The sequence below is a fragment of the Carya illinoinensis genome, chromosome 11 (genome assembly GCF_018687715.1).
Source record: "Carya illinoinensis cultivar Pawnee chromosome 11, C.illinoinensisPawnee_v1, whole genome shotgun sequence".
Lineage (NCBI taxonomy): Eukaryota > Viridiplantae > Streptophyta > Magnoliopsida > Fagales > Juglandaceae > Carya > Carya illinoinensis.
This window is the reverse complement of record NC_056762.1, coordinates 35,448,156-35,467,630: the sequence shown is the minus strand read 5'-3', so window position 1 is coordinate 35,467,630 and position 19,475 is coordinate 35,448,156. Positions and strand designations below refer to the sequence as shown.

The 19,475-nt window shown below is 35.2% G+C and overlaps 1 protein-coding gene and 2 long non-coding RNA genes across 3 annotated transcripts; 1 reads left to right on the top strand and 2 right to left on the bottom strand.

Annotated features, from left to right (window-relative positions):
• Positions 1–4,478: 4,478 nt before the first annotated feature.
• On the bottom strand, positions 4,479–12,565 carry LOC122281690 (translation initiation factor IF-2-like). Its single transcript, XM_043093425.1, has 8 exons — positions 12,313–12,565; positions 11,294–11,342; positions 9,978–10,107; positions 9,170–9,248; positions 8,452–8,794; positions 6,078–7,115; positions 5,404–5,553; positions 4,479–5,229 (listed from the first exon to the last, which is right to left on the bottom strand). The coding sequence occupies exons 2-8, from the start codon at positions 11,318–11,320 to the stop codon at positions 4,795–4,797; spliced, it is 2,202 nt and encodes a 733-aa protein (XP_042949359.1). The 5' UTR covers positions 11,321–11,342; positions 12,313–12,565; the 3' UTR covers positions 4,479–4,794.
• A 96-nt stretch (positions 12,566–12,661) lies between these two features.
• Positions 12,662–14,124, top strand: LOC122281693. Its single transcript, XR_006230299.1, has 3 exons — positions 12,662–12,892; positions 13,125–13,597; positions 13,870–14,124. It is a non-coding gene; the product is annotated as an uncharacterized LOC122281693 (long non-coding RNA).
• Positions 14,125–14,479: 355 nt separating this feature from the next.
• On the bottom strand, positions 14,480–16,693 carry LOC122281691. Its single transcript, XR_006230298.1, has 2 exons — positions 16,318–16,693; positions 14,480–14,872 (listed from the first exon to the last, which is right to left on the bottom strand). It is a non-coding gene; the product is annotated as an uncharacterized LOC122281691 (long non-coding RNA).
• Between the last annotated feature and the right edge of the window lie 2,782 nt (positions 16,694–19,475).

The following is a 19,475-nucleotide window of genomic DNA, read 5'->3' as shown; positions in this document are numbered from 1 at the left end:
AAATCCCTGAAAGAAATAAAATGGAGTACATAAAACATATACCAGAAGATAGAAACACAAATATGAATATTTGTGAAGTATTATTTTATTATCATAAAGCAAAATTACAGAAATTTGAGGCTCTTTGCCTCAATCTTTAAACGTTCTTGCTCTTCAAAAATCTGCATGCCTCTCCTATCTAAAGGAGTAGCCACTCGAAAAGAAGAGTTAAGCAAAGATTTTAAATCTCTGTTCTCTCGCTTTACTACTTCTATCTTCATGTTGGATTCCATAAGAAGCCTCTGAAGGATAGAAATATTCTCGTGGAGTTTGTCAACCCCACCAGTCCTGGATTGCAGTCGCTGAGAATATGCGACAATGGCTGATGAGTATCGAGTACCGAGACTCACAAGCTCGTAGATAAGTTCATTTTCTGACTTATTAGTCAGATCATTATTTGATTGCATAATAGCACCTACGGAAGAAGCAGAAACAACTGGGGAACGAGGTGCGGAATACCTCATGTTTTGGCAATGAGAAGATTGCTGAGCCATTGCAAAGTGAGTAAGCAGAAAGAGATTGCAGAGTAAGAATGCAGACTAATTTCAGAAAAGTGAAGAAGATGAGATGAGAAAGAAGATGAACTGAATAATTCTTTTATAGAGAAAATTATGACGAATCATCTCTCGTGAATCATTTCTCTACAAGAGACAAGAGCAATGTAGTATTATAGCTGCGGTGCCTGACAATTACAGAAGAACAAAGTAGTGTCGTAGCTATGCGGCGCCTGACAACTACAGAAGACCTATAAAAATCATGCGGATCAGAGTTGTCTGGTCTAAAACAGAGTGCCACCGAATTTGTTAAAAAGAGAGAGAGAGAGAGAGGTTAACGGCTTAATTTTGATGAATTCTCTACTAACTATGGTATTTACAAGAACATTTAAAGTATATCACCTATGCTTTTCTAAAGAAGAGTTTCGGAAGATTATTTACTTAAAGTTTTAGGTTTGGAGAGTATGTCGTTACAACTTGGCCAACCTTGTGCAAAGAAGTATAATCTAATTGTTGATTAAAGTAAGAGAGTTAAGGAATGACATAATCTCAAAGGCAAATATATACGGGATAGACAGTAGGTTGGTAAGCAACACCTCCTCATTAAATTGCTATTTCTTACTTACTTCGATTTCGAGGACGAAATCTTTTTTTTAGGAGGGGAGATTGTAACAGCCCGCTAGAAATTTAATTAAGGAATTTCTATTGACTTTAGAAACCTCGTGAAAACTCTGTAAGTTTACACGAATCGACTAATCGCATAAATTTTAGCCTGTCAACATAGTTAGTGTTATCACTCACTATGGTGCCAGAAATGCGATTTTAATTATTTGAGATAGTTAAAAGTGTCAGAATACATTATAGTCTACACCACTAGGCTTAATTGAATATTTAGAATTTTTCAGTACTAAGTTTATTACGTTTATTTTTGGAGTGAATAGTAACCTCGGTAAATATACTGAGCGCAGTGTTTTCAAAATTATAGTTTGAAATGTCCAAATTAAGTTAACGATATTTTATTTGGACACTTGGCAAGATCTTAACCACACATAATGAATAGTATTAGATACTTGGCACAAAGAGAAACCATTAGATGGAATTGTGAAGGAAATCAAGGTGTGAGATCATGACACCTAAGCAAAATACACATTTGGAAAATATCTTAAGAATAGAGATTTAAAATACACATAGAAAGATTTTAGCCACCTTACTCTTCCAAGTCTACTCCACATTTGGAAAATATATTGAGCTGATTTTTATAGATATTATTGGATAGAATATTTTGAGATAATATTTTATAGATATTTTGGGTAGGAGAAAACCACACTCAACTCTCAACTCCAGCCTTATCATCTCCCTTATCTCTTCCATAAGCATCTCCAGCCATCACCCACGAACTTATCTTCATTTACACGTTTCTTTAAAAGAATATCAAACATTCTCTCTCGGACAGCTTTTAGGAGTTCTTTTGCATGCCCATTTCGAAGCTGTTTTAAGTGTTTTATCATAAAGTCTCCTTCATATAAGTTGTTCCTTTTTTAGTCTAGTTTACATGGATATCTTATTTGCCCCATTTGAAGATCATTTGGTCAGTCAAATATTGTGTAAACTATAGAAAGGTCATTCTGGGAGATAAACTGGAGAATATGTTATAGTTTGGAGTTTTTGACCAAGCTAATGGATAGATATTGGTCCGAAATTTTTATGGAGTATTGTTAACATGTATATATGACTATTGGTTGAGGATGTTTGCATGATTAAAGGTTTTGATGAAATATTTGCTTAGATTTAGAAACTTAGAAACTGGAAGAAGAAAAACAGTTTCTATTTTGAGAAAGTTTAACTCTTTGGTGGTCTAAACCTATTCTAATGACTTTGATAATTTTATTGGAGGATCCTAAGCATCTTATATACATGTTATATTATTATTTTGAAGATATTTGATGTTAGTTTCAAAGATATGAAATTTTATGCAAAGAGATATTCAGATAAGCCAAAGTGTGGATGTTCTTGGCTAAATTTATGTTTTGGTTAATTTTTAACCATGTGATCTTGAATTAGAAGCTTATATATGTTTTAGGACATCTTTTTAAACCATGTGATGGTTTGGTTTGAAGATCACATATTTATAAGTCATAGATCAAAAGGTTGATCAAAACAAGTTGGAAACAAAAATCAATAGAAATAGCATATGAGAATTTCGGCCCTATGGAGTTTTAATAGTTGTGATTAGTTTTAAATTTTTCTAAATTGATATTTGAGTTGAGGATAAAATTTACATGAGGCATGTAAATTTTGGTGACTTTTGGAGTTAGTATGCAAAATCCTTAAGTTATGGGTAAAACGGTCATTTTCCTACATGTAGAAAGTAAAATGGAAATTTTACTCTTTAAGTTAGTATTTTTCCATATTTCAAATTATTAGTGATTTAGTACTAACTTTTAGAATCACTAATTACAGTTCCTCGTGATCGCGCTTGAGGTTTTATAAGAAACGCGGAGATCGAGGTAAGTTAGCTTTTAACTTACTAGCAGTCTACTGTGTATGTGTGCTAAGTAAAAGAATTACAGTGTATGTATGTATGTTATCATATATGTCATGCCATGCCAAGTTATCATGTAATTGTCTATTATACAGAATTTATTCTGTCATCAATTTTTATCTGTTACACAATATATTCTGTCATGTATTACTATACATTACAAATATGTCATGCTAAATATGTTGTCTGTTATATGTTATGCCATGTTACGAAATGTTACTATCTCAAGTTGGTTATGTATTTCAAATTATGTTCAAGTCACGTTATGTTACGTCAGGGCTTCAGTCCTTTCATATTCCAGTCACGTTTCATCTTGAGTATATTCAGTTTATGTAGAATACATGGGGCCACAACAACTGTGGAGTATGTATTTAACTGCATAGTGATGTATAGAATACATGGGGCCACGACAACTGTGGAGTATGTATTTTCATATTAAGTCAAGTTTGTGTAGAATACATGGGGCCACAACAACTGTGGAGTATGTATTTAACTACAATTGTGATGCGTAAAATACATGGGGCCACAACAACTGTGGAGTATGTATTTTTCATGTTCAGTCAAGTTTGTGTAGAATACATGGGGCCACAACAACTGTGGAGTATGTATTTTTAATGTTAAGTCAAGTTTGTGTAGAATACATGGGGCCACAACAACTGTGGAGTATGTATTTACACGTAGAATACATGGGGCCACAACAACTGTGGAGTATGTATTTTTCATGTTAATTCAAGTTTCAGAGCAAGTTCATGCTAAGTCAAGTTCAGTTCATGTTTCAATTTAAGTTATGTCAATTATGTTATGTTGTACGCTAAGTTATTCTTTAATTACTTATGAATTTGATTATGCATTTATGCTTTTACTGTCATCCATGCATCATTAGTCTGTGTGGAAGTTTTTTTGTTAACTTGCTGAGATTTGTAATCAAATCTCACTGTGGTAGTCCCAACTACCATACCTCTCGAATGGTAGATCTTGTTACAGGACCTGAAGGAGGACCAGGAGCTGACCAACTAGACACAGTCGACTGAACGACGGTGCGTCGTTAATGTTAATATAGTAGTTAAATTACTACTTGTACGATGGAGTTGCATCTCCAGTACTTTTGGATCATAACTATTTTGGAATAGTGCTGTGATCTTAGTTATTCAATGGATCTTTATGTATGAAGTATGTTTTAAGTATTGGGATATTTTCAGTTTGGTGCATAGTATTGCTAAAGAAAAAAATTATCCGCTGCGAATATTGCATAATGTTAGATGCATGTTAGGATTATTGCATCTTATATGTCATGAACGGGGGCAGGTAACCTTGTATTGCATGTCTCGACGCTTCAAATGTCCGTCCGATCCCAAACGGAATTTGGGGGCGTCACAAAACCACCTTCTCATTGGCAATTAAAATTGTAAATAAGCAATCAATAAATTCCTCTCTTCATCTTCTGATCCAATAATCACCAATTTCTCTATTGTACAGCAAAAGTTGCGTATAATTACGAATACTTTCATTCTACTATGCCTTCAAAATTGTCCAGTACTAACAATTATTGGTCGCCGCTACAAAGGATACAATATCTGGACAAAATCATCTGTTGCAGTAGGAAGTCCAGGTAATGACCCTGATGTTAGAGGGAATTGCCTGAGCCCAAGCAGAGATGCAGAGGAAGATAAATGGAGTCAAAACCCAACTCAATGAACATGTTACTATAAAAAAGCACTATCAACACTCGATTCGAACTGCACCACTCTCAGAGGAAATGAACTTGGGCTTCCTCACAACTTGCTCCAAGCACTGGATGACGTCTCCAATTTGAAGATCATCCCAATCACCAATCACAAGTCCACACTCGTTTCCTTTTCTCACCGACTCCACGTCCTGCTTCTCCCGCTTAAGAGATGCACAGAACCCTTCAAATACTACTTCCCCACTCCTCAAAAGCCTCAAGGTTGATGATTTTGAGACACAGCCATCAATAACTCGGCAACCAGCAATTTTCACATCATCACCCTTTGACTTGCTCCTTCCTTTGAGCTCAAATATATTCAGCACCTCGGCCTCCCCAGCAACCTGGGTCTCATACGTCCCAGGGGCCTTATCCACGATCAAACTGCCAATTTCTTCCAAAAGGTGATAAATCACGCGGTGCAGCACTATCTACAGTCAACAAAAGAAATGACGAACATAATAAGGTTTTTCAAGCTTTGAATGCTAGGTCTTTTGGCTTTAGTTGTGACTAGAAATAACATCATATTATAACCCTATCTTGGGTCGTTAAATAAATTTCACATTCTCGTAAGAGGATTAAGATCGATAGCAAGAGGTCAGTACCTTTATACTGGCTTGAGATGCTGCCAGACTGATAGAACTGGATGGACTCTTTACATTGAACCCAACTATACATGCACCACACGCTTTTGCAAGTTCCACATCAGATTGAGAAATGGGCCCAACACCAACATGGACAACATTCACAAAAACCTGATAATCAAATTGAAGAATGCATGAATTATCATGACTGAAGCAGTGAAATACTAGATAATACTTTCTAGCAGCAACTCCAATGTTTTACTAAAGAATAATTCTATTTGAAGGCCATTACTAAAAGTAGCAGCTGCGCCTAGACTGTGGTAAGTGGGTGGAGTTGGGGTAGAGTATAGGTTCAAAACTTATGTAGCAATAGATAATGATAATAATAATAATCATTTGGGGCAAAAAATATAAGCTGCACCTTTTATTATATTATGGTATACTATAGAATGCTAATTAGCATTTCAAACTTCAGTATATTTCTGAAAGGACCAGGTTTAACATATGAAGAAACAGATAGACTACTGCTTGCCAAGGGAAAAAAATAAAATAAAATAAAATAAAATAAAAGATAATACTAATGCTTATCATATTGTGAGGAAGGCAAAAAATCATCATAAGTTAAGCAACAAGCAATTATTGTCGAGAACTACAAAGAAAGCTCAAATTCAAGATATATGAATATATTGTCATACCTGAGGACTATTTAAAGTCCTCAATGCATCTGTGACAGCTTGGACGGTGCCCTGAACATCTGCTTTTACTATTATTGGCATTTCAACCCTCTTACACACCTCATCTGATGGTTCCAAAGTTTCTGTTGCCCCCTCACTGATCTTTCTAAGCCTATCTTTCTCAAATTTCTTTTTCCTCCCCTCGCTAAGCATTCTAGCTCGCTCCTCAGATTCCACAACTATAATATCATCGCCAGCCATTGGGAGCCCCTTCAGCCCTTCAATTTCGACAGGCATTGCAGGCGTTGCCTTCTCTGTCAACTTCCCCACCATATCCCTAATAGCCCTTATTCTACCCCACTCTGAGCCCACAACCACATGCTGCCCACAAACCAACGTCCCTGCCTTCACTATTGCAGTAGCCAATGGGCCCCGTCCCCTGTCAAGTCTTGCCTCCACCACATAAGCTTGAGCAGGCCCATCAATTCGTGCTTTCAGATCCATCATTTCAGCCTGGAGAAGCAAAGCCTCCTCCAAGCTATCCAATCCAGTCTTCTTTATTGCAGAAACTTGAACCACCTGAACATCCCCACCCATCTCCTCTAGTAATAAGCCCTCCGAAGCAAGCTGGAGTTTTACCCTTTCAGGTTCAGCAGCTGGTTTATCACATTTATTAATAGCAACAACAATTGAGACATTTGCTGCTTTTGCATGAGCCATGGCTTCAAGAGTTTGGGGCATCACCCCATCATCAGCAGCTACAACTAGAACTACTATATCTGTGACTGCTGCACCTCTTGCTCGCATTGCACTGAATGCAGCATGACCAGGTGTGTCCAGAAATGTGATTGATGCTCCTGATTGCATACCCACAACAAAAGCACCAAGATGCTGTGTTATGCCTCCAGCTTCCTTCGCTGCAACTGATGTTTGACGTAGAGCATCCAAAAGAGAAGTTTTACCATGATCAACATGACCCATAACTGTTACAACTGCAGGCCTGGGTAAAATTTCTGCACCTTCATTGGAGTGTAGCCTCCTAACATGGATTCCAACTTCCTGAAGTAAGTAACAACCTAACATTAAATCCCCAAAGTTTCAAGACCAACTAAATTCATATGATAATGTGTACCATATGGATTGAAGAAAAACAGCTAAGAAGCATTAAAGTAGAAAATTGTAATAGCAATAGCTGTAGTACCAACAGTGGTTATGATGGTAGAAGTAGTAACCAGATGGTGTATTTGAAGAGAAATGAAAATAGGAATTTGAGGACCGTGAATGGATGATGGAGGAGCTCCAAATTTTACTTTTCAACACTCTTCTTTGGATAGCTTCTAATTTCTATAGATTTCAATGGGGTTAATTTCCATAATTTTCTTGCATCTCCTTTTCTTTCTAGATAGGAATCTCTCTTATATGCATCATGGATTGCACCTATTGCACTTTATAATGAAGTTAATATTACTTGGCAAAACAAAGTAATGGTATAAGCTAGGGAGATGGTCTGGGACAATGGTATGACTCTCCGGCTACCAAATGTAGGTGCATGGATTTAATCTTTTTTTTTTTATGACATGGAAACTCACTAGGGTAGGTAGGCCCTTCAGACCCATCCCTAGGGAGTAAATCCAGAATACATCTCTCTAGCCAGAACTGTATATCAAGTAATTCAATAGAACTATTACAAAATCAAAAACGGGATGTCCAAGTCTATAACTCTTCCCCAGCCCATCTTTGGACCACAAGGCCAGACCCTGACGGTAATCCTTGAGAGCATCTACTTCATGAGGAAAAAAAATATGCTCGAGGTAAGGACCTTATCAAGTTCTCCCCCAAAACCCTAGCCTGGCAGGACCAAAACTGGGTAGTGCAGCTTTTTTTCAAAGTAAAAATAAACTGGGAAGTGCAGTTATTATATTCTGCATGTTAACATGCTCGTGCTCATTCAATTTATAGTTCCAGAATGCTACAAATGGCAAATGCCTCATTGTCACTAAAAAAGGGTAGATTAAGAAATTAAGATCCAAGAACAGGTCATATGGATCTGACAACTCCTATCAATTTATTCAACAGGCTGTTCTTTTTCCATGTAGGCAATTTTTTCCCAACCATAGACACACGGTTTCTTCATTCAAGTTAATCAAAGATCCTCTAGGAACACATTATAAGATGCTGAAATCAATTCTGACCATGTGCATAACATAAATCAAATATGCAAGCACAACTAACCATATTTTTTATGACAGTATAAACTAAAATCTACATTCCATTCTTGCTGGAGATGAGCGGTAAATACATTTCAGTCAGTAAATAAACCTATTTTTTCTGAATGTCATCCAATTTGGTGTTACATGTAACAGGAGAGATGATATATGACTAAGAAAGGAGATACCATTGCTACCAGCTCGGCAATATCAATGCTGAGAGGGTCAAACTCAGAGTCAACCTTTTCCCCAACATTTAGAAGAATATCCTGCAGAGTGGATATTGACTCACCGGCACGCTTGGCAAGTTCAATAATTGTCATGCCTTCAAATATGTCAATTGCTTTATCCACCAAGGATTTTGTGGTTCTTTTGAGTTTAGGAGGCACATAAGGAGCTTCAACAGGTGGCTCAGTCCTGGTTCTTTTCACAAACTTCCCTTTCTTGGGAATCTTTTTATTTGAACTATTTTCATGAACTAGCTCATTATTTGTTCTTCTAGCCCTCAGCTCCGAAGTGGCATGAAAAGACCTATGCAAGATGTAAGAACAAATTAACAATAAAAATTAGACTCAAAGTTCTTCATTCCAGACATGTTCTTCTCTGAGCATCATAAATATTGGCCACAACATATTTAAGCACCCTCATCATCCTCTTAATTTCAGTCATTTATGGATTACATGCATATTCACACAACATATCTTACCATAACCCCCCGCCCCCCGGCAGGCGGTTTCCAAGACTTTACCAATACCTGAAAACAGATTGGCAAAAAAAAAAAAAAAATACTGCAACCTGTAGCTTTGGAAATCTAGAAAAGAGCGTAACAAAGGTAGAAGTAAAAAGCAGGTAACCAAGACCCAGATAAACAAGTACAAAGCCCAAAAAAGAAAATAGACCATGTACCTTGTAAGACGTAATACCCCTTGAACCTTGTGATGGGCCAATATGCCCAATCCCCACAAAACTGAGCTGAAAGAGAACTCTGCAGAACAAAAAAGTATGGGATGATAGCTTGAGGTGGTAAAATTAATTCACCAAAAGACCAATCCGTTTCCATTAGACTACCTCCAATGGATAACAAATAATTGGGTCTTAAAAATAAGAATAAACAAGTCTTTGTCAGTAGTCTTTTTCTGTTTTCTTTTTTTTTTACTAAATACCTCATAAAACCAAGTGTCAAAACTTCCATATTAAGCAATATATGAATTATCCATTTTCCCCATATATTAAATGACATTAAGAATAAATCAATGGGCATACAAAAATAAATAAAACCACAACATACAAAACCAAGTATTTAATTTTTTTATTAGTAAAAATTTTATTAATAAAAGATTAAGCATAGCTCAAGTACATGGACATATACAAGAGGAAATACCTAACTAGGAAGAAGAAAGAGATACAAGAAAATCATGAAAATTAATCCCATTACAATCAATAGCTAAATTTTTTATTTAACCAAGAGATCTAGGCTTATCCAAGAAAAAAGAAGTGTAAACCAAGTACATGGGCCAAGCTCCATATGCTGATATCTGGAAGTTGTTTGTCAATAAAAAAATGGCCGATCAACTAGTACATGGGGCACTTAAGAAGAGCAATTACTCAAAATAAACCACAAATCACCCAAAGTAGTTAGGAGAAGCCTTCCCTGGTTGGACTGAACAACAACAGTACTAAAAGCTATAAAATCATGCATAAAATTTAGGAATACCTGATATGCATCTTATTGAAGCAGGGGTTAATTCTTTTACTGCATCCTCAAGAGAAGTTGAAAAGAATGACTGAGCTGCAGGTCTTGGTGGTACAGAATTCAACACTCTTGTAAAACCAGAGCATATACCCTGCACAAAATGAAGTTATATTGGTTGAAATAAGGATGACAATGACTCAAGAAATTGGAATGTTCAAATGAACTATAATGGATCACAAATGGCAAAAGTTTAGCTGCATGGAAATGGGAGCCTTCTCATCTTACAAAGTGAAAACAAAACGATGGACCAGGAACACAGCAAAACCAGGGTGCTTAGTCCATTTAAACAATCATCCATCTATCAATACATTTTTTTTAAGTGATAGATTTAGGCCTCATTTGGGAACCCATCTCATCTCATCTCATCTCATCTCATCTCATCTCCTTCCCAAACATCACTCAAACACAAACACTTTTCAATTTCAAATATTTAACTTTTTCATCTAATCATTACAACTTTCTCAAACTTCCAAACAAAACACAAAAAACAATTCAACTTTTTCAAATTCCAAAACAAAAAATATATTCTAAAAATATTTCAACTTTATAATATTTTTGTTCAACTTTTTCTCTCTCCTTTTCCAAAACCCAATAAAATGTCTTAATTCAAACCATTTCACTATTATTCACATATTTCTCATCTTGTCTCATTCCCCAAACGAGGCCTTAATCATTTAACCATTACTATAGCACCACATCATATCCAGACCCAAACTCCCCTTTCATGACTTGGGCCTTATGCATAGAATTTATAGCTTCAGATGCAAAATAGAGATAGAGGTCAAACTCAGACCACGGTGGTACCATGAAAAACTCTCATTTGTCATGAAAACTTAAAGCAATGGTAAATGATAAATTTAATCATTTAACCATTATTATCAACCAAAATGCTGCAGAACTGGACAATAAACACAATAGTGCTCCAAACTCAACTAGCTCCAACGTAAGCGTGCACCAAAACTACCAACATTTCAACAGTTGAATGCAATACCATGCACAAAATTTAAGCGCTACCACACAGATTTCACAAGGAATTAACATAATGTATATTTTGACTAGTGAGCATGCCCCTCCAAAGATTCTGCACTCAATATTGTGGTCTACAGGAAACAATTAATACTTTCAAGATATCGATGTGATATTGGTTCTAATATACTAAGAAGTGCAGTGCAATCTATTAGTCATTTTTACATTGGTTGGTACAAATTTAAAATAAAATAAAAAGATGATTGCAAAGTGGAATGGGATTGGATACATATCGATACCTAGCATCTTACCTTTTTGGTAAAAGCTCTCAAAGCCATTCATTCATAAGCACGTCAAACTCTGCACAGTTAGAGAACTAGGGATTCAGGGAAGCACAAAAGTTAATAATCAGCTCAGAGGTATGGTAGCTACAGAATCACTTACAATTAACCATAACCACAAAGATATTGTACCAACAACGGGATACTGAAAGCAACCAACATTCATTCCATGTTCACATTCACATATAAACAAAATTTAATATTAACACACAAAAACAAACTATCCCAGATCAGTGTCTAATCATAAATCCCAACACTGGGTCAAATGGTTAAGAACTTAAATCCGAATTAAATAGATTGTTCAGCAGCAGCGATCTTCTCCAGTAAAATTAAACTGAATACATAATCTACAATAGGTTTTTTTTTTTTATTAAGTACATAATCTGCAATAGCATTGAGGGAATCTATCATTTTTCCATGATGCATGATCCCACGGGAAAGTTTTTACAAAATATGAAATAAAATGGAAATTAATCAACCCAAGTGAACTAAAAATTTTTTCTCGAAATAAAACTGCAAGGATGACATTGCATAAACTTGATTTGCAAGAAAATTTTAAAATTTAGATCTAACAATCAAATCTTGCCACGAGAATGTTTGGATGGTTTGTCCTTCCCACTGACTTGCCAGTAGAAGTGGTCGTAAGTCTGTATAGTTTGATAAACATGGATTTGTGTATGACTCAGCCTTCAGGTACCATGGGGGTTCGGCCACCTTAGTTACCAAAACAACTCCAACCCAATCCGCAACAGCTCGTAGAAAAACAACAAAAAAGCTATATTTAACAACACAACTGAAAAAATAACGCCTCTAGAACCGCAACCTCCATAATCCAAAGTTATGTGTTTCGGGCAAGACTTTCCCTTCCAAGTCCGTCCCTTCCAGCCCCTTGAAATCGGCATTATAAATTCCCATTCTTTCATATAATTCCTTACCCATCATGTCTAAACATGAATCAAGCAATCAAGTTAAGCAAATATAATAATTACCTTAGTTTTGCTATTGGTACCGACCATAGAGGCCTAGCTCCTAGCCACAGAGAGCTCTCCGAAATTTCTTCCCCGGCGTAAAAAAATTTAGGATGGCCGGACGTGGCGTCTGCTAATGGCGAGGGTTGGTGGCGGTGACACAAGGCCGAATGGTATGGTGTGGCCCTGTGTGTATGAAAGCGTCGAGTGGAGGAAGGAGAACAGAAGAGAGTGACGACTGACAAGAAGTTTTTTTTTTTTTTTTGAGAAAAGCTAAACTCAGTCGGCTCGCGTAAGCGTTGGGAAGACGTGGTTGACGTGGCAAAATAAAAATGCATCGTTTAGTAGAAACAATGAAGTGCACCGTTTTATCACCGAATATTTCTCCCCCGCTCCCTTTGAATTCTCCCTCCTTCCCTCAGTTTCGTTTTCCCTCCTTCTCTGTGTTTCTTCTCACTGAAGCCTCCATCGAGTCCTCCCTCCCTCAGTTTCGAGATGAAAGTTTGAGACAACCCACATGGAGCCTCCTTCAAAACCTCCTTCCCTCAGCTTCGTCTCCCACCGAAGCCTCCCTCCCTTCGTCTCCCACCGAAGGACTCTGGTAATCGGTTGCCCCTGGGAAGGCAAGCATTTCTTCAAATTTTGATTTTACCATATTTTTTAGGCTACAATAAATATTTTTCTCTCATTTTCATTTTCCATTAAATTGTCTGTTTTGCTTGATTACAAGATACAAGAAATCAAATGCTTTTTTAGTTTAGTTATATTACTCTCAGTGCTTTATTTGTTTGTGATTATGTATTGAATGAATAAAGTTGATGCATATCAAGCAGATCTTCGTGTGGGTCTTCAAGCAGATCTTCGTGTGAGTCGTCAACTGGGATTAAAGGAACAAGTAAGGATCTGATCTGGATATCTTGCCCATTGTATGGGTTTCTAAGGCCTTAACCAGTTGGTATCACATTTGTGGGTTTATTATTTATTTGTACCCAAGCCAGGTTGCAAGAACTTCTATTCCAAATCTTAGTTTAATGATTTATCATTTTAATATTTCACCAAATTAAACAGGAATACTTTAGATCTTCTTGGCCAAGCTGGGATGTTTGATGAAGTAGAGGCCATAAGAATATGGAAATGGGACCATTTGAGGTTCTTTTCTTGAAGATTGTTCTGTTCGGCATGTTGAATTGGTTGAATATGTTGCAGAGCATCTCTTTGACTTGGATATTGAAAACCCAGGGGTTTATGTGCAGTGCTGTTATCAAAATATACATGAAGAAAGTTCCTGGATGTACTTCAAATTGAGGTGGATGTTGTTGTTTATTATTATTGATAATCAATTATCAAAAAAGGAAAAAGAAAAAGCAATTACTCTCATTTGTTAATGTTTTGAATGGATCAATTTGAAATTAAGTTCTTATTATGTAATGTATAATAAGAATTGTGACAATTTTTTGCTGGAAGAAAAAAAAAGCATGAATACATGATATAAAGTTTCATTTCTGTATTTCATAATCTTCTTGATGTTTATTAATACAATTTAGTCCTTGATGACTGGCATCTTGTGCTTAAAAGCAGAAGCTTGGCAAGCTGGCATTGAGTACAAGTGTAGAAGATTAAACCTTCACTTAATTCTGAAGACATTTATAGCAAGAGCTCACATAGACGTTTGTTTGCAGCTGATCTGCAATGTATTACTAAACTATCCCAGTTATACGTTTGCAATGTAACTGCTGCAACACTCCTTTTCAAGATTATATTGCAGCTAACATGTAATGAATGTAATTCATGTATTGGACACTCAAATCATTGAGGCAGGGTTTGCATTTTTAATAGCTTTCTAGATTTGCAAGTTTAAATATATATCTTTACTTTTGTTTGTTTGAGGAAATGCAAGTGCCTATGTATGTTTTTGGGTTTACTTCAAGCTACGGCTTTTATGATTATGGAGGTGTACTGGGATTGCAAATCAATAAAGGTACATTGGTAGGGGACCTGTAATGGTGGCTGTTGGTTTTAAATGTTGGTGTTTGGAGTGGGAGAAAATGAACAATAGAAAAGACACCTGCAGATTGAAATGGGACCAAGCACTTTTCTTTATATAAACACACATGCAGATTGAAATGGGACCCGTGGCCTGCAATTATCCCTATTGCAATCTCCAAGCATTCAACTAAAATACCAAAACTCAAAAAATGGCATTTTCATTACTTAAAACCTATATTCCAACTGAAGGATATGAGTACCACTTAGAGTTCTCATTCAAGAAAAAAACAATGGAGACAAAACCTGGGTACTAACTCCAGCATAAATAAATATACCTATCTGTTTTGACCATGAAAAACCACAAGACTCTTTAACATTTTATCTTAGTGCCAAAATGGCACAAACTATAATAAGAGAGACTAATTAACAGTACATGGGAATAACTCCATCATGTCCCACTTCTATTCTGGCCAGTTTGGGAATGAAGCTAAATTACATTATACAATTAAACATAAATGCATTTGCTCAAAGTGTGGCTACACTCCATTGCAACTTCAACATGTCCTAAGCAGCACAGCCTCCACAGACAATACTCCTGCAATTAAAATAAGAATATTTAATGAGAAGTCATATCTAATAGAAGATTTCCATGCTGACAAACTGCATAGCAAAAAATTGTCAATAGAAGGCACTTGATGACTACACAATAGAAGGCAAGTTTCTCCTTTGTTTTGATTATGCTAAAGGGCCATCACAGATATTGATCTGGAACAATATTTATTTACTCTTATTACCTTGAAACTATTGAAAACTCATTTTGGGTTAAAAAAAAAAGCTTCTTTGAAGTCGTAATTTTTGCCTCAATGAAAATGCCTTCTTATCAATTATGCATGAATTATTGTAGGTTTTAAGATAAAGAAAGGATGGCATGTGAACATTGATGCAACTTGTATACACTCTAACCCAGATCCGTTCAAGGATCCCATGCAATTGAATCCTTCTAGCTTTGATGTAATTAGCTCTATACCTAGTTCTTGAACTTCTTTCTGGTATAAACATTAGATTAATGAATTTTAGGTGTAAGATTTTAATTAAGCAACCAACCCTTATTTATCCATGCAGGGAAAAGCAAAAACCATACAGTTTTGTACCTTTTGGATCAAAAACCATACTCAAAAACCTGGCCTTATTTATCAAAAGTTGCATTAAAATGCCTTGAGAACAAAACACCTTCTATGTCTAATCATAAAGCTAAATGGATAACCCTCCAGAAATTTCTAAATCACAGCAACTTCTAGCAAATCTGGACAGCCTAACATCACTCTGGATGAAAAAATCAACAGAGACAATGAGAACTTTGCTTTTTAGTCTGGCAGTAAATGAGGTGTTACTCACTGGGTTCTTTGCATTAGTTTGAATCATCCTCTGCTCTAAGTTGTTACTATTTCATGGAAAATTGAAGTTTCTGACTCTAAATTAGAAGCCGTTGCAACTTGAAAATTTTACAAAGCTCAAAATTTCCCTTTCCTCTGATTAGGTACACAAAATCTGAAAATTTATGGGTTATTTTTCTGCCTAGCATGTGCCCTCGAAAGAGCAGTTAAAACTTAAGTGGCTTTTGCTTAAAGAGTAAGATTATATCAAGAAAGAGAAACAACAATGATGCAAAAACTCGCAACCTCATCAAACAAGCACATCATTTCAAAGGAATTAAGCCAATAGTAATGCTACACATTAAGCAAAACACACAAAATATGCAAAATGTAATACCAAATTCCACAGTCAGATTTTTGCTCAACAGAAGATCATAGCAACATAGAGAACAAAATTTTTACAGGATATCGCAGCACCATAAACTGAACCAGTCAACTAACATTTTTCTATAGAAAACTAGCACATACCCATTAAGTAAAACAAATAGAGTCAAGTAACAACACAATTTTCTCATTACTCAAGGTCTTGGCTTTTCTGTAAAAAACTATCCACAAAGCGAAACTGACCCAAAAACAAAAATGAAAGTATCATGTTTTTATTTTTCACCTCAAGAGCTTGCTTGGGCTTCTTCAACTTCCTCAACTCCTTGACCACCCAACTATTGCTTAAACAATGGAAAGTCAAGACAATGGTTAGTTGGATAGATCTCACATCAAACACATCGAAGAAAAAAAGTAAAAAATAAATAAGAAAGTTAAAAATGCAACATAAATAAGAAGTAATTTGAAAGCTGGATGAAATTCTCTCGGAGGAGTGACAAGATGAGTTTTCACGAGCTGGAGAACCCGTTAGGAGACAGAGCCGAAGCCAAAATGAGAGTCACACAGGCAAGAGGTGAAAGATTTTCATCGATTAAACAAAGGATGGCAGAGTGGAGTAAGCTCGAAGATGAAGGAATGGAGAAGCACTAGAAAGATCCAATTTTCACCTTGCTCGTAAGTATTTGCCCCTCACCATGAAGATGACCCCCGCGAAGATGACCCACACCCACACGAAGATGACCCAGTAGAAAATACCCACACGACGAAGAAGACCAACTCAGTGGTTGCTTATGGCCTCTTGAAGATGACCCACACGGAGTTGGTGACCCGCGAAAATACTTGCATAGATCCACTTGAAGATCTCGGTGCCGAATTAGAAATCGAGAAGAAGATCAAACCACGAAATTTCTGTGAGCACGAAGACCACGAGCTCGAGAAGTAGACAATGCCACAAAGCAACTTGATCTGTGAGCACGAAGACACTGAAGAGTTTTCACACCAACAAGAAGCGGGAAAGCTGTGTTTTCTTTTGCGAATTTTCACTTCTTTTTTAAAATATAAAAATACCTGCCACGTCAGCCGACTCCGCGGCGACTATAACCGGCGACTGTACCTAACAGGATTGTTTTTTTTTACGTGTGCTTTTTCTCGAGTAAACGATGTCGTTTTCTGTGTACCTTTGACCTTTATTGCTACAGCGGCGACTAGGATTTCAGTTAGAGTTTTGCTACATATAAGTATAGTCGCGCATTAATCTGTGTACCAATACTGATTTATTCATACTTAAAATTTAAATTAACACTATTTTCAATAAAATCTACTTTTTAACCAATCACATCACATTAATGTACAGATTAGTGCACAATTATGCTTGTAACTATATTTCTCCTTTCAGTTAAGACATCCTCAAACAAAGGTAAAATTATTGATTAGATTCATTGACTTTTTTTTTAATTTTTATAAAGAATTTGGAAGATATTTGAAAATAATTCCCATATCATTACATTTCATCTCAATTTTATTTATTTTCTAAATATCACTCAAATATAAATATTTTCAAATTAATCATTATAACTTTTCTAATTTTTTTATCAACTTTTGCAAATTTTAAAATAAAAATAAAAATAAAAAATTATATTATAATAATATTTTAACTTTATAATATTTTTTATCTCTCATTTCCAAAAAACTAAAAAAAAAAACTTAACTCAAACCATCTTACTACAATTTATAAAATTCTCATCTCATCTCATTTTCCTTAATCTCATTTCCCTTAAACCCATCTCAACTTATTCCATATTTTCAAATATATATTTTAATCTATTTACATGCAAACACATCTTAATGAAATTTATAAAATATTATTATTAACAAATCAACTCAGATTATTTAATATCACTTTAACATCCAAACATAGCCTTAATATTTTGTTTGCCCCATTTGCATAATGAGATGGTTTTATTTCATCTCATCTGATCATATCCATTCTCATCTTATCTAAATATTCAAACAAAAATACTAGTCATTGGTAATTGGGTCTCTATTGGGTCCCAACAAATTTATTTTCTTAGTAACTAAGGAAATGCTTTTTAGTGATGTTGTGAAAAAAAAAAAACTTTTAAAAATAGAAAAAAATGAATGGAAAAATTTTTTAAAAAAAATTATCCTCGGTGGATGTAGCACTGCTCATATTCAAATACCACTCAAATACAAATAATTTTTAATTTCAAATATTAAATTTTTTATCTATTAACAACTTAATCATTACAACTTTTTCAAATTTCAAACACAAAATACAATTAAGTTGTTCAAATCTCAAAATAAAAATAATATTAAAAACTTATTTTAATAATATTTTAATTTTATAATATTTTATAATTTTATTCAACATTTTCTCTCTCCTTTTTTAAAATCCAACAAAACATCTTAACTCAAAATCCCTAAAAAGAAAAAAAAAATAAAAAATTTTAACTCAAACAATTTTACTATTATTTACAAACTATTCACAAATTTCTCATTTCTTCTCATCTCAACATCGAAGCAAGTTTTGAATTGGTTGGAAACATCACACTTCATTTTTAAACAATTCCCCATTTTTGAACTAATGGTTTGAATTGGTTTTAAGGTTTAAATGATAATTTTGATGGTTTATAATAATGTTGCTTATTGTATTAGCATTTTCATGAAATTAGTTTTTTTTTTCCTTATGCACTAGAGATGCTGTAGGATGTAATCAGTTCGATTCGATTCAATTTTGGATTTACTAGTAAACCGAATCGAGACAAGTTAGTTTTGGAATTGTGAGAATCGAACCGACTGGCTCACCAAAAGAATTGGTACTGTTGGGTTTTTTAGTTGTCTTTTTGTTTGGTTTGGTTTTACATGAGTGATCTGGTTTTGAACTTTTTTTTATTGATTGATCGGTTTTTTTTTTTCCACAAATAAATACATTTTTTAGCCTAAATATAAGTTTTAGAGGACAAAACTTTATTTTCAGCTCAAACTATCATCCATATAACTAAATAAATGCTAAAAACAATTAGCCAAAATACAAATTAGTTGAGTTAAAACATGGATATAATATTGGCAAAGAAAAACTTATTAAAAATGTATATAACATTTTTTTTTTATGTCAGGGAACCTCTCCAAGGCAGGGTCTTTTGGACCCATCCCTGCAGAATAAACCCCGGTCCCGTGCACCGCACCCTCGGAAGTTTCCCTATACGGAACTGATTAAATCACTGATTTTTCACCAGGGAGTGTGGCCCCAAAGGATTGTTTGCACCCATGAGGTGTTGAACCTTGGACCTTGAAGGAAATGAAATCCCAAGACCAAGTCCTTAACAACATTTTTAAGGACTAAAAGCCTAAAACATGCATATAAGTTATAACCAAATTGCATGAATATATCATCTAATTAATAAGTACTATATAATGTGCTAA

What these genes read in the sequence shown, in the direction of transcription:
- LOC122281690 (XM_043093425.1), bottom strand. Translation starts at nt 11,320, where the DNA reads ATGGCTTTGAGAGCTTTTACCAAAAAG. An exon ending in TTCAATAAGATGCATATCAG is followed by an intron (nt 9,249 to 9,977) that starts GTATTCCTAAAT and finishes TTTGTTCTGCAG; the next exon opens with AGTTCTCTTTCAGCTCAGTT. An exon ending in GGACTTTAAATAGTCCTCAG is followed by an intron (nt 5,554 to 6,077) that starts GTATGACAATAT and finishes TTTGATTATCAG; the next exon opens with GTTTTTGTGAATGTTGTCCA.